The following is a 15,324-nucleotide window of genomic DNA, read 5'->3' on the forward strand; positions in this document are numbered from 1 at the left end:
ATCCCGTGCCCACCTGGCCAGAATCCCTTGTCCTGCGGAACAGGGACCCCGTGAGAAATCCCGGTCCGTAGTAACTGCTCTTCGGAAGGTTCTGAGTTCAAATCCCAGCAACCATATGGTGACTCACAACCATCCTTAACAAGATCAGACACCTTCCTCTGGTGTGTCTAAAGACAGCTACAGTGTACTTACATATAATAAATAAATAGATCTTAAAAAAAAAAGTGCTGGGCAGTGGTGGTGCACACCTTTAATCCCAGCACTTGGGAGGCAGAGGCAGGTGGATTTCTGAGTTCGAGGCCAGCCTGGTCTACAGAGTGAGTTCCAGGACAGCCAGGGCTACACAGAGAAACCCTGTCTCCAAAAATAAAAAACAAAAATAAATAAATAAAACCCACTTGTAGGTCTGGTGACATCGTTCTTTGGAAAATGCAAATTATGAAGAGTCTACAGATGTAGGCACACTTACTACTAAGAAAAAGCATTGAGCTCATCCAAAAAAGCCTGTAGGGGCTAGGACACTGTCAAGTTCACAACTGCAGGAGGTAAAACTTAACAAACATAATCTTCACTTGAATAGGCAAGACAATTCTTCCTGGACAGGTCTGTTACTATCTAATTAAAAGTTTTTTCTGTTTAGATTTAACTTCATGTATATGGATTTTTGCCTGTGTGTGTGTGTGTGTGTGTGTGTGTGTCTGTCTGTCTGTCTGTCTGAATCCCCTGAAGCTGGAGTTACAGAGGGTCTCCAGCCACCATGCGGGCGCTGGGAACTGGTTCCTGATTTTTCGAAAAAACCCTTAACTGTCAGCCATCTCTGAAGCCCCAACACTACCTGATTTTTCAACATGTATTTTCAATATACTTTTTAATATTTTTTCATTATGTAATCTAACAATAACTTCTTGCTCATAAAACATTTTCAACTCAAGGGTAACTTCTACTCAGCAAGCGTACTGCGCAAGCTCAGAGCTCACTGGCAGAATACTTCAGGAAACAGCGAAGCTCCCCTCTATGTTTTGTGTGCTAAGGCTCTTACCACAAATGGATGTTGACTTTTGTCAAATGCTGTACCTACTGAAATGGCTTTTCCTCCTTTGTCTGCTTTGAAGGAATACATTATACAGCTTGGTTCTTAACATGCTAAATGACCCTCATGCTGCTAGAATCAATCCAAATTTGTTGTAATACGATATCCTTTTTCTATATTGCTAGATGTTTGTGAATAGTTACAAAGTCTTTCTACCATTGTTTTACATGAGTAAAAGAGGCCTTTAATGTTTCCATTTTCACAAAGTCCTTGTTCTTCTAATTCATCCTTCTTTAGTTCTTGTCACCATTCCCCCATCTCTCACTCAGTAGTAGAATTTAAATTCCAATATCCTGTGTGTGTGAGTATGCACATGTGTGTACATGTGTGTGTGTGTAAAACCAGGTGTGAACACATGAGCCATATGAGCCATGGCACACATGAGGAGATCAGAGGGGAGCTTGCTGGAGTCAGTTCTTTTCCTTCTACTTTGTTGCCCCCCCAGTACTAAAATCAAGTCGTCAGGTTTTGTTGCAAGCACCTTTATCCACTGAGCCATCTTGCCTGCTCAAGCCCTAATACTTTGGCAATAAGCATTTTTACCACTGAGTAATCTCCCAAATTCCAATATTTTCCCTCTTGGGCAAATCCACAAGGCAATTTGCTAACTGTTCACGTTAACTGAAAACTGAGTCTATAAAATAAAAAACAATAGCCTGCATGAGAAAGCCGTAATGGGATTTCTTCTGGAACCCTTACCTTGGCAATGGGCCCGATGGGGGAGTCATCCCATAGTCTTCGTATCTCTAGGAAAAAATCAAGAGGACACAAAGATAAACATGTAATACTTATTTGAAAATGACAGTAACAAGCCAGGTATGGTCGCAAATGTCTTTAGTCCCAGCACTCGGGAGGCAGAGGTAGGTGGACCTCTGCAAGTTTGAGGCTAGCCTGGTCTACAGAGCTAGTTCCAGCACAGACAGGGCTACACAGAGAAACCATATCTTTAAAAAACAAGAAAGAAAGAAAGAAAGAAAGAAAGAAAGAAAGAAAGAAAGAAAGAAAGAAAGAAAGAAAGAGAGAAAGAAAGAGAGAGAGAGAAAGAAAGAAAGAAAGAAAGAGCGAGAAAGCGAGAGAGAAAAAGAAAGAAGAGAAAGAAGGAAAGAGAAAGAAAGAGAAGGAGGGAAAGAGGGAGGGAAGAAGGAAGGAGGAAGGGGAGAAGGAAGGAGGGGAGGAAGGAAGGAGGGGAGGAAGGAGGGAAGGAGGGAGGAGGGAAGGAGGGAGGGAGGGAGGGAGGGAGGGAGGGAGGGAGGCAGTATCAAACCTAGGCGTTTTCGGTTACCTTGCAGGAATATTACTACTGTTACTGAGGAGTGTTTCACTATATTGCCTTAGCTAGCCAAGACCCTGCTGTGTAGAACAGGCTAGCCCTATACCTGCCTCTGCCTCTAAGTCTGGGATTAAGAGAATGTGCTACAATACTAGCAAGAATTGGTTTTTGCTTGTTGTCGGTTTTGTTTTGTTTTGAGATAGGGTCTCTCTACATAGCCATGGCTGTCCTAGAACTCACTATGTAGACCAGGCTGGCTTGGAATTCACAGAAATCCACTTGCCTCTGCCTTCCAAGCCCTGTGATTAAAGGCAAGCACCCTATCGCTCAGCAACTGTTTTCTTATTAAAACTTGGAAAGCTACTGGGGTCCTCCAACAGCAAGTGACGATGCGAGTTTTTCAACTAATGACTTATAATTTATTTTTTACTCTACATATAGGGGTATTCTGCCTGTATGTACCCCTATGGAGCACATGGGTGTAGTGTCAGCAGGGGCCAGAGGCATTGGGTCCCCTAGAACTGGAGTTACAGACAGTTGTGAGCCTCCAGGTATAGTTGACTGTCTCCCCTCTCCTAAACCAATTCTTCTCACTATTGATTGCTTTCTTTACTGTGTCTTAGCTTTTCAATTCCATGTAAGCCTATCTGTCAAGTCTTGGGGATCTTTCTGGATGCTATCAGAGCCTATTTTTGAAATTAAAAATTTAAAACTGGTCGAATAAAGCGGCTATGATACAAAGGCTTTCGATGGAAAAGAAAGGCGCCTGGGTAAAAACTTAGCAAATGAATGGCAGGTTCATCCAGTCAGTGTATCTTAACTTACTAAGAGATGGCCTGGATGGGGACAGTGTCAAAGAGTATTTGCATGCCTGGTGTGAACAGGATCCTGTATCTTTTTTTTTTTAAACATTTATTTTTATTTATATGAATACACTGCACTGTAGCTGTCTTTAGACACCAACCAGAAGAGGGTGTTAGATCTCATTACAGATGGTTGTGAGCCACCATGTGGTTGCTGGTATTTGAACTCAGGACCTTCGGAAGAGCAGTCAGTGCTCTTAACCACTGAGCCATCTCTCCAGCCCAGGATCCTGTATCTTAATGCCCACTACCGTGTTTGGTTTTTGGGGTTTTGGGTTTTTCAAACAAAACAGAGTAAAACAGATCCAAAGCAATTTGGGCTAGGAATGTAGCCCAATGGCAGACCATTTGCCTGGCATAAGCACGACCTGGGCACGATTCCTGGCAATACAATATAAGCAATTCTCATCTCAAAATGTTTGTCTTCTTTCTTTCTTCTCCCTCCACACCTCCCCCCCAAAAAAAGGTTTCTCTGCACAGCCCTGGTTGTCCTAGAACTCACTCTGTAGACCAGGCTGGCCTTGAACTCACAGAGATCCACCTACTTCTGCCTCCTGAGTACTAGGATTAAAGGTGTGTGCCACTACTGGTTGGCCTGAAATCTACTACTTTCTATGCTAACAAATATTAATGATTAAAAAAGACTGATAAACTTTAAAGAAAGACCTACCCACCTCAACAAAAGACAGGATGCCACAGGAGCATCTCCAGGACTAGGTGGTCCAAGAACAAGTTAAATAATTCGATCCCTTTACAGAAATCAATGAGAACACACCTGGACAGCCTGTCTCCCCTTTGTCACCCTGGGAGGGATCTGGGAAGAGATTTCCTTGAACACCAGCTGCATCCTCCTCAAATATCAGAGCTACGCGAGGGGCTGCTTCCAACGCTAAGAATTAATTGTAGTAGAGGATAAAAAGCAAGCTTTAAGTCATGTAAAACGCAGCCAAAGTTTCACAGGGAGCCTTCAAGTGACAGCGAGGTAACAAGAGTCGAGCACTTCACCCAGCAGAAAATGTCAGGAGTCCAGAACTTACACTGCAAGGATTGCTGGTCGTCTGAGCTGGACTGTAGAAGGACCCCCACTGTGTGGCTCGCCTTTCTTCCCTGGAAGGGGTGCTATTCACAGGCAGGCTGGCAGGCACCCCAGTACCTGCTCCCACGGCACTGGAGGGCTGGCTGCTGGGAGCCACAAGGGCGAAGGCGTCGTCCAGGAGGGAGTGCATGGTCTGGCGAGCCTCCTCAATAGATGGCTGAGGTGGGATGTACTGAGAGGCTGAGAAGGGCAGGCCGGGATACCTGCCCAGCTCTGTAGAGGATGGTGTTTGGACATCAGCTGGGAGGTCAGGATCAGACTGTGTGAGAGGCAAGGGGGAGAATGACATGCGTGCTTCCATGGAGCGCGGGGAAGTAAAGCTAAATTCTGGGGCAGAGTGGAATTTAAGAATGGCCCTACTTTGAAAGAAAGGGTGTGTCATAAGAATTAAAAATCATCTCTCTTAATAGGTATCACGTTTTGTATGAGGCAAAGACGTCAACTGAGAAAAACCCAATGAGAATATTCAACAGCTTCTTTTCTGTAAAACTCAACCGTAAAATAGATTTCAGACCTGGGGGAGGACATCTTCACTGAGAGAGCGTAAGCAGCCACAGATCAGACTTCAAAGTAAACACACTAAGGAGATCCAGTCAACTTTCCATGGGTGTAAAAGCCAAAAGGCAGAGCAGACTACTGAAAGTAAGAAAACACCATGTATGTGTAGAAATAACTCAGTACCCATTTAAAAACTGCTTACAATAGTAAATACTAACACATATTCAGAAACCATGTCTCTAAAATAAAGGTATCTGAGTAATTAAGAAAAGGTTAATGTCCTGTCCTTACTGTTTAAACGATAAGAATCAGAGAAACAAGGTGGCATTCCTGTGCCCCCCAATCTTTCTTCTTTTTCATTTTGGCTATTTTTTAAAAATTTTTATTTATCATTATATGTAAGTTCACTGTAGCTGTCTTCAGATGCACCAGAAGAGGGCATCAGATCTCATTATGGGTGGTTGTGAGCCACCATGTGGTTGCTAGGACTTGAACTCAGGACCTTCTGAAGAGCAATCAGAGCTCTTACCCACTGAACCATCTCGCCAGCCCCTTCTTTTTCATTTTATTTACTGAGACAGGTCTCTCTACAGAGTCCTGACTGGCCTGCATCTTCCTATGCAGACCAAGCTGGCCTTGAACACACGGTGACCCCCCTGTCTCTGCAGTCAGTGCTTGGTTTAAAGGCATACAGCACCATGCCCAGCTAAAGATTTACTTTATTTTAAACCCTGTGTGTGTGCATGTGTGCGCTGAGCACACTAAGACTTGAGTGGGTGGTGTTCACCTACACTCGAGAGTTCCAGCACCCTAGGCCTCTCCCATGTCATCCTTCCTCGGCACACTTGAAAGAAGGAGAGATAGACAGTTTAACTTTTGGAGCATGACAGACAGGTTCAGGCTGGGAAGGAAGGGTGGTTCCTTTGGGTTCCCACTGGCACGGAAATCCTACCAGAAAACCAACAGAGAGCCACAGGTCAGAACTTCCCACGCCTCTGTCTCCTCGCTGCCTCTTGAGAATCTGAAAGTCAAGCAAGCGTCCCTTTCCCACATCGCACCATCAGGCATAGTGTTTCACATGGGGACGGAACTCAACAAATGAAAACCCATGCAGTTAAGGTTTCCTAAGGAAGCTTGGGTTAGAATTTAAATTCTACTCTCTTGAATTCAGGTCTGCTGATCCCATTCTGCTTCGGGGCTGATTCATTCAGACACGGACAGCCATCAACTCATCCCAGATCGGGTAACAACAACCCAATCAATCCTCCTTAAGTTTAGCTTGGTGAGCCAAGTTTAACTTGGATTTCCTTACAGAAGTGAGACTTAAAGGGGCATGGGCAACTGACAGACAGCAGGAAAATTTTCATCCTGGCAATGATCAATCCTAAGGGAGGAGCCTTGAGTTTCCTGGGCCTGCTCCTGAGATGCTCAGGATAAACACAGCTGCTCTGATCTCAGATGGCCATGGTCATGTCATGCCCAGAGGACAGCATTTTACAGCAGATCCCTGCTCCCGTCATTCTTCAGACGGACACGCGACATCCTAGGTCACATTGTGCAGCGGCTATTTTTGCAGTCTTTAGTGGCTCTCAAAAAGGCTGACTTCACATCCTGGTTTAGACGTGTGCCTGCTGCCCTGGTGTAATCATTAAGAGAGCTTCCTTCTTCCAGGAGCACTGGTTTGGACACTAAACGACAGTAAGGGGTCAACAGCCTTGTAGCTTTTCGTTACTGATGGTGACTTTAGGAGACAGGGCCTCTCTCTCTACCTCCAAGCTCCTGTGCTCAAGCCAACTGCTTGGCTGCCACCTCCCAAGCAGCTGGGACTATGGATGGGCACCAGCAGGCCTGCAGCCAACAAAAACTTTCAGTCAAGAGCCAGACAATAAATATTTTAGGTTCTGCAAGTCATAAAAGCCTGTCACAACCCAACTCAAAAAGCAGCCAAAGACAACAAGCAAGCAAGGGTGTGGATGTCTTACAAAAAGGCCCAGTGTTGACCAAAACAGCAGTAGGCTGGATGCGGCCCGAGGGCAGAAGTCTTCCAGGCCTAAACCTGAGAGATGACTGGATAGAAGGGGTTGAGGATTTTGGAGGACAGCCATCAAGAAAAAATAGAAAATTCTAGATAATTTAAACTATATAGTACACATATGGTCTTAAAGGTAAAAAATCTAGCTAGTAAAAGGTAAACTCTGAGAAAAGCATTATTTTTAAAACACACATCACAGAATTTTAGGGAGAGTCAAAAGTTAAGTACGTCTAGGGAGGATTTTCTGAGCAGGGACTCTTTGGAAAGGCAGGCCCTGGAGACAAAGTAGGAAGACCTCTGAGAAAAAACGCTTGTACTTTCTGTGAAAGGTGAAAATGGAGAAAACAAAGGGAGATCCCAGCCAGGCTCCGTGGCTTCTGTCTGCCTTCCCAGCAGGAAGATTGCTTGAGCTAGGAATTTAAGGCTAGCCTAGGCAAATTTGGTTAAACCCAAAAGGAGGGTTCAGGACACCATGAGGGAAGCCTGCACTGGTCATCAATGAAGAGTCCAAGGAAAACCAAACTCCCTTCAGAAAGTTCAATTGGAGGCTGGAATTCAAGGGCTGCAGAACAAGCCTCTCCTGCCTGCAGGCTCCTTTGAGAAGATGAGCCCAGGCTGCTAGGAAAGGTTGTGTGGGTAAGGAAGGAGTGCTGTTTCTATTCTACGAAAGTACCAGGTGACTATATGGAAGACCTACAAGGACAGTTTCCACAGACTGAGCCTAACACCACCAGTGTTTAGACACATGCTTCCGAAAGGCTCCAGCAAAACAGGGACACCCATCTGTTGCCAGAAAAGCTGTGTGTGTGTGTGTGTGTGTGTGTGTGTGTGTGTGTGTGTGTGTGTGTGTGTGTGTGTGTGTGTGTGTGTGTGTGTGTATTCCTCCCTGGTCAGGGGGACCTAAATTCAGAGAAAGGAAGAGAAACCACTTGTTCCTTTGCTCTACAGGGGCATCTATAATTAGCAGCAATTGCTGACAAGAGCCCTCAGGAGGGAGTTATAAAGGGTCAAGTGAGGATTCAGAGCTCACTGAGCTCCCAGAGAAGAACCTGTTTCTTCCTGATGATTTTGATGAAGCTTTAGCCGAAGTCAATATTAATTACGTGTCATTTAGGGAAAAATACAGAAACCTCAAATAAACCTCAGTGCTGTAGGGCAAGTGTCTTATCACAGTACCTTCTCAAATCAGGAACTGTTTGAGCAGGCTTGTTGCTACTACGTCACACAAGCAAAGCTGGCTCTCGAAATCTGCTCAGCACAGTGGGGCTGAGTCCTTTATGCTCCCCACCGCTGCCAGTGAGCTGTGACCATCAGCCTCCCTCCTCCTTCCCAGGGCATCTTCGTGTCTCCTGCTAATGGTCCCCTGGGAAGCTAGGTTTCTTCCCTCCTCAATGGAGCCTGTGTGTACATGTCGGTGTATAGTGTATTAATGTCTGCCTCATCGCCTCAAGCCAGGCTGTCTGTGTGCCCTTCCATTTGAGACATAAGGCTCTCAGTCTTTGATTTTCATTAAGTTCTTTTCCCCATGAAAATTATACAAATATAGACATATACACACACACACATATATTAACCATCCCTAGTCTGAAATCAGAAACTGTTTGAGCTGACATGACATTCAGTTGTGGATTTTGAACACTTCAAATTGTAGCCTTTCCTATCGGGATGCTCAGCTGATAAAGTCTGCACGAACATTCCAACGCATCCAGTATCTGAATCAGTGCGGTTTCCGGCATTTTGGATAAAGCAGACTGAACCTAGCAACTGGCTCTCTCCTTAGCTCCTCAGGGGTATGAGAGTGTGGGGGTATGCAGACAAAACAGGAAACATCCAAGAAACCCAAACACCCGTCTGAGCAGAGAGAGAAAACCTGAACATTCTTGCTCTTCCGATTAGCAGCAAGCAGCCCCTGTTCCAAGCAGAGGTGGGTTAGCGTGTCACCCAGCAGCTCCTTGCCTTCACCACTCGGGTGCCTAGCTCCATCCACTCTGGGTACTGCACAGACTGCTGGCCCCAGCATCCACTTCATACAGGGGAGCGGCCAATACTGTGCACTCTTCTCTCCCATCAAGGCACCCCCCCGAGCCCCCACCATGTTTCCCAAGGGTCTGGTGTTACGTACTGGGCATCCAATGTAGGCAGAGTTGTGCACACCCGGGGGCCGCTTGTATGTGCCGTCACTGTCTGTGGTGATGAGTCTGTCCTTCTCTGCATCAGCGGGACAGCCGTTGACCTGGTGCTTCCGGCGTGGCTTAGGAGAACGTTTCATCCGTGAGCTAACAGGAAAAACAGAAATTATCCTCACAGGGCTGGGGACCTTAGCACGGGAAAAGCTCCAGGAATTCTGACAAAGTAACAACCATGGTCTGGGCCCTGTGAAGCAGACCTAACTGATGCAGAGACAACAAAGCATTCTGTACTCACGGCATCATTCAGTGACGGACCCGGTCAAGAGCAACAGGCCCAGCCAAGAGGGGTTAACACCTTACAGGTAACCTGAATGGTTTGCACAGACCTGAGACTGAGGAGGGACATGAGCAGAGGCTGGAAAGCACCAGCCCAGTAAGCTGAGGGCCAAAATTGGCTGCAGGTGAATCTGTAGGGGAAGATGAGAGCCGTCCACTGCAGTCACAGCTCCATCTGTGTGGCTGGATATAGACAGAACTACGGCAGAGAGGAAGGCCCCACCTCCTCAAGGGTACAGATTTAATATTTTATGTATGGGGCTGGAGAGATGGCTCAGTAGTTAAGAGCACTGACTGCTCTTCCAGAGGTCATGAGTTCAAATTCCAGCAACCATCTGTAATGGGATCTGATGCCCTCTTCTGGGGTGTCTGAAGATAGCTACAGTGTACTTATATATAATAAATAAATAGGCCAGAGCAAGTGGGGCAGGAGTGGGCCAGAAAAAAAAAAGTTATGTATGTAGGTGTTTTATCTACATGCATCTGTGCATCTGTGTTACTGACTCCGAGTCTGGTGCCCGAAGAAGCCAGAAGAGAGCACTGGATCCCCTGACACTGGAGTTACAGATGGCTGAGCGTCACCATGGAGGTGCTGGGGATTATATCTAAGTCCTGTGGAAGAGCAGCTACTGCTCTTAACCACTGAGCTATTGATCCAGCCCCAGTGTGTTTACAGAAAACACACCTACACATGGGGCACGAGCTGACAGATAGGAAGAGGGAACCCAAGACTGCAGGAGGCTGTGGGAAAACAAATATGAAGACCTGCCACAGTACCGTAATTATCCAGGCAATGAAGCAAGGGAGGTGAAAAGTAGAAGGAGGGGTGGGGACAGTGAAGTGGGGTCGGGGGACGGAAGTCGGCTGTACAAAGAATAGGTGGGCGCAAGGTTTTATCAGACCGAGGACGCAATCCGAGATTGATAGTTCTGGGATGTGGAGACTAGGGACCCCCTTCTTCTCTAGTTTCTTCCTCCCCAGGAGTGAACCCCTCCACTTCCTGCATGCCTACACTACCTCTGCCACCTGAATTTAACCAGGATTTCTGTCCTACGCTCTAATCTCCTTCCTGACCATGTCTATTCTGCCTGTCCACCGTGTCCCTAGGGCCCCAGCCTACCTCTTCCTGGGCTCTATGAACACAGAGGGCACACTGGCTGCAGGGTCCAGGATCTTGTCAATCTGCATCTGTGCCCTGCGATACACTCGGTGTCGCTCCTTGGTGTCACCGGAAGACAGGTCATCCACCACCGGGAACTCGTAGTGGCCTCGGCGTTTGGCACGCAAGCGAATCTTGTTGCGGTGATGCTCGATCTCCGACTTGTGGCGAAGTGCCGACTGGATCTAAGTGCAGGTGGTGGACAGCAAGAACAATCACTCAGGGGGTTTTCTCAGGTTTCTGGGACCCTTCCTCTGTCAAGCCCTTTTAGGATGTTCCTTTTCTCCAACTGTGCACTTACTCTGTAGGCTTGATGGAGGCACCCATGGAGGTGACAAAGAATGGCCTCTGCCTATACTGAGTGGCAGAAAGCCATCCACCCATTAAAGACCACTAGCTTAAGGAAGCCTGGCCATCTGCCAGCTAAAGCCAGTGTCCAAGAGCCACAGGCAGCTGAGGCAGCGAACGTAGACAGCTCCAAGGAGGAGACTCCTCAGGGCTGCTGCTTCAGTGCCTTCTGCTCATCCTGTCAGGATCCATCACTGTCCCCAGTAGTGTCGTCGCAATTTGAAAAAAATCAATTGTGGGTCATGGGAAGGCTCCAGAGTGCTAGCCTCTGGTACAGGAGCACTAGCAGTTGATGATGTCTGAAAGAGGAAGAGACACCTTTTTCTTCAAGGATGTGGCTAGTGCTAAGCTGCCCATGTGCATGCCCAGTGCACAGGGCTTATTGTTAATGACAATCATGAGAAGACAGCATGGAGTTGGGAGGAAGATAGGTTAGAGAGTCTGAGGAGAGAGGGGGGAATGGATACACTGTATGCATATACCAAATATTCAAAAAATAAATCAAACATTAAAAAAAAAACAAAATATAGGTATAGGTGTGTGTGTGTGCGCGCGCGCGCGCGCGATCTTACTTATTTTGTTTTTCGATTCTGAGAGGGTGTCTTAAAGTACGGTCAGACATCCCAGGAGTGAGCCTTCTGTCTCAACCTGCAGTGTGCTAGGATCACAGGCCCAAGCCGCACCCGGTCTGTAGTGTTCTGAATCAGGTACACCGCAGTGGTGCAGGCTTTTAGCAAGTATTTGATACTGGACCTTCCACTCATCTTCTAACACTGACTGGATTAGGACACGAGCCTTCTAATTAATGCACCTTCATTAAAAGCAAATACCTCCTTGTTGATTTTGTTGGTTTCTGCCACTCGGTCAGCCAGGACAGGGTGCTGCACTGGTGGAGCTGGGATAGGCTGCATGGCAATAAGCTGGATCTTACTGGGGACCCGCCGGCTGGCCTCTGAGTTTCGAGAAATCCTGTCCACGTGCTCGAAGATGGAGGCTGAGGAATGCTGCTCGTTGCCTGCACTGGGCAGGGCGGCGCCTGGAACAGAAGGGGAGGGACATGAGCAGGAAAGCCCCAGAAAGCAGCGACGGGAGTCACAATTATGCATCGCCCTGAAATCACCCCGGGGCCCAGTCTCTGATCAAAGCAACGAAAATCCCTCTACTTCACCGCAGATGGTCTATGTTAAATTATCTCTTTTGACTTTGTTGAAAAATTACATATGAGGGTTAGTAAGATGGTTCAGCAGGAAGAGAGGAACTTGTGCACAGGGCCTGAGTTCAGTCCTGGATCTCATGAGGAGGCAGAGAGGACTGACTCTTATAACCTCCATACATGTCATGTGTACATGTGTGTGTGCATAGGTATACACACACACACACACACTTAATAAAACTACAAATGCCTCTAGGAGGGATGTGAAGAAGTCATTATGATACTGTGTCAAAGATCACTCTACTGTTGTTTTTTTTCAATATGTAGTTAAAAATCTTTCTAAAGAAAAGGAAAGCTCGTTTGAGAGGAGTGATTCCATCGCATGTATCAGGCCCCGGCTTCGGTGTCCAGAGCCACAAAACAAAAATGAAACGTCTGAGCTGGGCATGCACCTGCAATCCTAGTACTAGGAAGGTAGGGACAGGAGGAGCACAAGTTCAAGGTCATCTCCAGCTACCTAGCAAGTTCTAGGCTAGCCTGGGCTACATAAAAGCTTGTCTGAAAAGGAGGGAGGGGGAAAAAAAAGGACTAGAGGCTGAAGCTGCTCAGAGAGCTAGTCCGCAATGTATACAATTTTCAATAACAATATTTACAGCAGCTTTGAGCATCCACTATCCTCCTGGCAGTCACTGGCATGACAACGATTAGCTGTGAAGGCCTTCCCTCTGCACAGGGCAGGGATTGGCTCCAGGACACTGCAAAGTCCATCAGCTGGACTCAGTGTCTTCTAAGAAACGGTGCAGTATCTGCCTGCACATACAACCCAAGCACATGGTCCTGTAAGCTCTATATTACCTCTAAATTATATACTATTGCTGATGCTACATTAACGATTACGTTAACTTTTAAAGAAAAGTGACAACCAAGGTTACACACACATGTAACATACATGTGACTTAAAAATATATATTAGTTGTTGGTTTAAATACAGACAGCATGGATATGGAGGGGCTGACTGTACTGTAGGAGGAGGGGATGAGACAAAAGCTAAGGGGACAAGAGCCACACCAGAGGGCACCAAATTAGCTATGAATACTTTGGGCTTTTCACTCCCTGTGTAAAAAGAAGCTCAAGAAGCAAGAGAAGAAAAATTCGCCCTTAAAACGAATTAGTTCCACTCAAGAGGGACCGAAGAGTGAAAAAGGTCAGGTTTGTGTTACATGCATTTTACTGTAATACTTTTAAAGAAGTAGTCAGACCTATGAAAATGAAGAGATGTATGCACCCACAAAAACAGACAAGCCAGGCACTATGGTTTTAATTCCAACACTCAGGAAGCAGTGGTGGGTGAATGAATATCTGTAAGTTCAATGTCAGCCTGGTATACATAGTGTGCTCTAGACTGGCTAGGGCTGCACACTGAGACCCAGCTTCAAAAAGACAAGAAAGAAACACTTAAAATAGAAACGGAGACAGTATCTTTTTTGTAGCGACTGACTTCCTCCATTTTCAGTTATGAGGGATTTCTCTAATGATTATATATAAAAGAAATAACTCCAGTAAAATTTAACTTTAAAAAGAAAAAAAGGAGCTGGAAAGACCACTCAGTGGGTAACAGCACTGCTGCTCTTGCAAAGGACCAGAGTTCAGTCCCCAGCACCCACAGGGTGGATCATGATCAGCTGCAACTCCAGATCCAGGTGATCGGCTGCCCTCTTTTGGCCTCCTCAGTCACTAGGCACACACGTGATAGATAAACTGACATAAGCACAGGCAAAACACCATATATATATAAGGAAAGGACAAGATGGAGGGAGAGAGGGGGAGGAGGAAGGAGGGATGGAGGGAGGGAGGGAAAAAGAGCTCAAAAGAGGAAGAAGGATAAGAAGACAGAAAAAGCTGGGCAGTCCAAAGAACGACTGGTCTCTCTTTCCCTAGCCAATCAATTGTGGATGCTCAGACACTGTTTTAAAATGAATGGCCAACAAAAGGAGTGAGAACAGTTTTTTTATTATAACTGTTTATAATCAAAAGCCAACGGTTTGCAACCCCTGGTGAAAGTGAGAAATGTGGGGGGTACGGAGGGTCCTGAATATAAAAGAGACCACGGGCTGGCAAAGCAGTAGGAAGGGTGTCTGATGCTTTATCTAAGGAAGAAACACCAGTGCTCTATACGCTTTGGGTTTACTCTTGATTTAAACTGTGTTTATCCCAAGGGAATAGAAATGATGTGAGTGACCTCTCTCAACAAGACAGCTGTCTGATATTCTTGGGCTCTCCTTCCATACCCTGAGCCTAGACAGAGCTGGGTGTCCTGAACTGCAAGCCCAGCTAGGCACTCCACTTAACTAGCAGCAACTACTCATGCTGCAGGATTAGTGACTACAAAGAGATTAACCTTACCAGCAGGCCAGCCTGGCTGATCTCAACATCTAAGAAATAGAAAAGTCATGAAGTTGGCACCTCACACACTCCCCCACAGGGTGGCAGAGCTCTCCTCTTGCTTCTGAGTCTTATGACTCAATGGGGAGCTCTCTCTGTCCAACCGCCATCTCTACCTGGATCCCACCTGAACCACACCCTATGAGTGGGAGCCATCACCCGCTCAGCTGAGGTCACAGATCTTTGCTAGACCATTCTCCAGCTACAACCTTCAGGGCAAAGAGTGCCAGACCTCAGGCTTCTCTGCCGAGCTACAGGGTAAAAGCAGGAAAGTAAAGAAAATCCCCCAGCTCCCGTACTGTCCAGGACCCGGAAAGGGTTTTTAAATTGTGCATTAAATTATAGTACATATTATGCTATATACTGTACAATTTAAAAATTACTTAGATAATAACCACCAGTGGGATCATAGGAGATGTGCAGAAATAAATGTGACCTTCCTTAAGGCACACAAGGACTTTGGATTAAAAAGCCTTTCTCTTTCAAAGTTATTCTTAAAAAGTAATAATATAAGTTATACCACTTATTCAAGAAATCACTGACTACAATAAATAATGTTATCTACTATAAAATAGCCAAGAAGTGGCTGCCAAGATGGCCCAGAGGGTAAAGCTGCTTGCTGCCAAGCTTGACAACCTGAGCTTGAGCCCAGAACCCATGTGCACAAAGAGAGATGATTCCTGCAACTTGTCCTCTGAGCTGCACACATGCATCGTAACCAGGACATGCGTGTACACATGCATGCACAAGTACACACACAGTAAACAAACAAACAAATGTAAATAGTTTCTAAGCACTGTGAGAGACTTTTAAGTGTTCTCACATAAAAACAAGTTAATTGCCGGGTGGTGGTGGCGCACACCTTTAATCCCAGCACTTGGGAGGCAGAGACAGGCGGATTTCTGAGT

At 46.2% G+C, this 15,324-nt stretch overlaps 1 protein-coding gene across 5 annotated transcripts in view; it reads right to left on the reverse strand.

The window, feature by feature from the left end:
* Kiaa1549 (KIAA1549 ortholog) overlaps nucleotides 1-15,324 on the reverse strand; it is a 140,734-nt gene that overhangs the window by 15,684 nt on the left and 109,726 nt on the right. For all 5 annotated transcript variants that reach the window (XR_004121932.1, XM_031381571.1, XM_031381570.1 and 2 more), the window contains exons 13-17: nucleotides 11,652-11,857; nucleotides 10,435-10,658; nucleotides 8,972-9,125; nucleotides 4,261-4,578; nucleotides 1,790-1,836 (exon numbers count right to left, since the gene is read on the reverse strand). Coding sequence is in view for 4 of the 5 variants with exons in the window: in XM_031381571.1 (XP_031237431.1) it covers nucleotides 1,790-1,836; nucleotides 4,261-4,578; nucleotides 8,972-9,125; nucleotides 10,435-10,658; nucleotides 11,652-11,857 (949 nt within the window). In the remaining variant the exon portion in view is untranslated. The remainder of the gene's footprint in view (nucleotides 1-1,789; nucleotides 1,837-4,260; nucleotides 4,579-8,971; nucleotides 9,126-10,434; nucleotides 10,659-11,651; nucleotides 11,858-15,324) is intronic.

This window comes from Mastomys coucha, unplaced genomic scaffold, assembly GCF_008632895.1.
Source record: "Mastomys coucha isolate ucsf_1 unplaced genomic scaffold, UCSF_Mcou_1 pScaffold20, whole genome shotgun sequence".
Taxonomy (NCBI): Eukaryota; Metazoa; Chordata; class Mammalia; order Rodentia; family Muridae; genus Mastomys; species Mastomys coucha.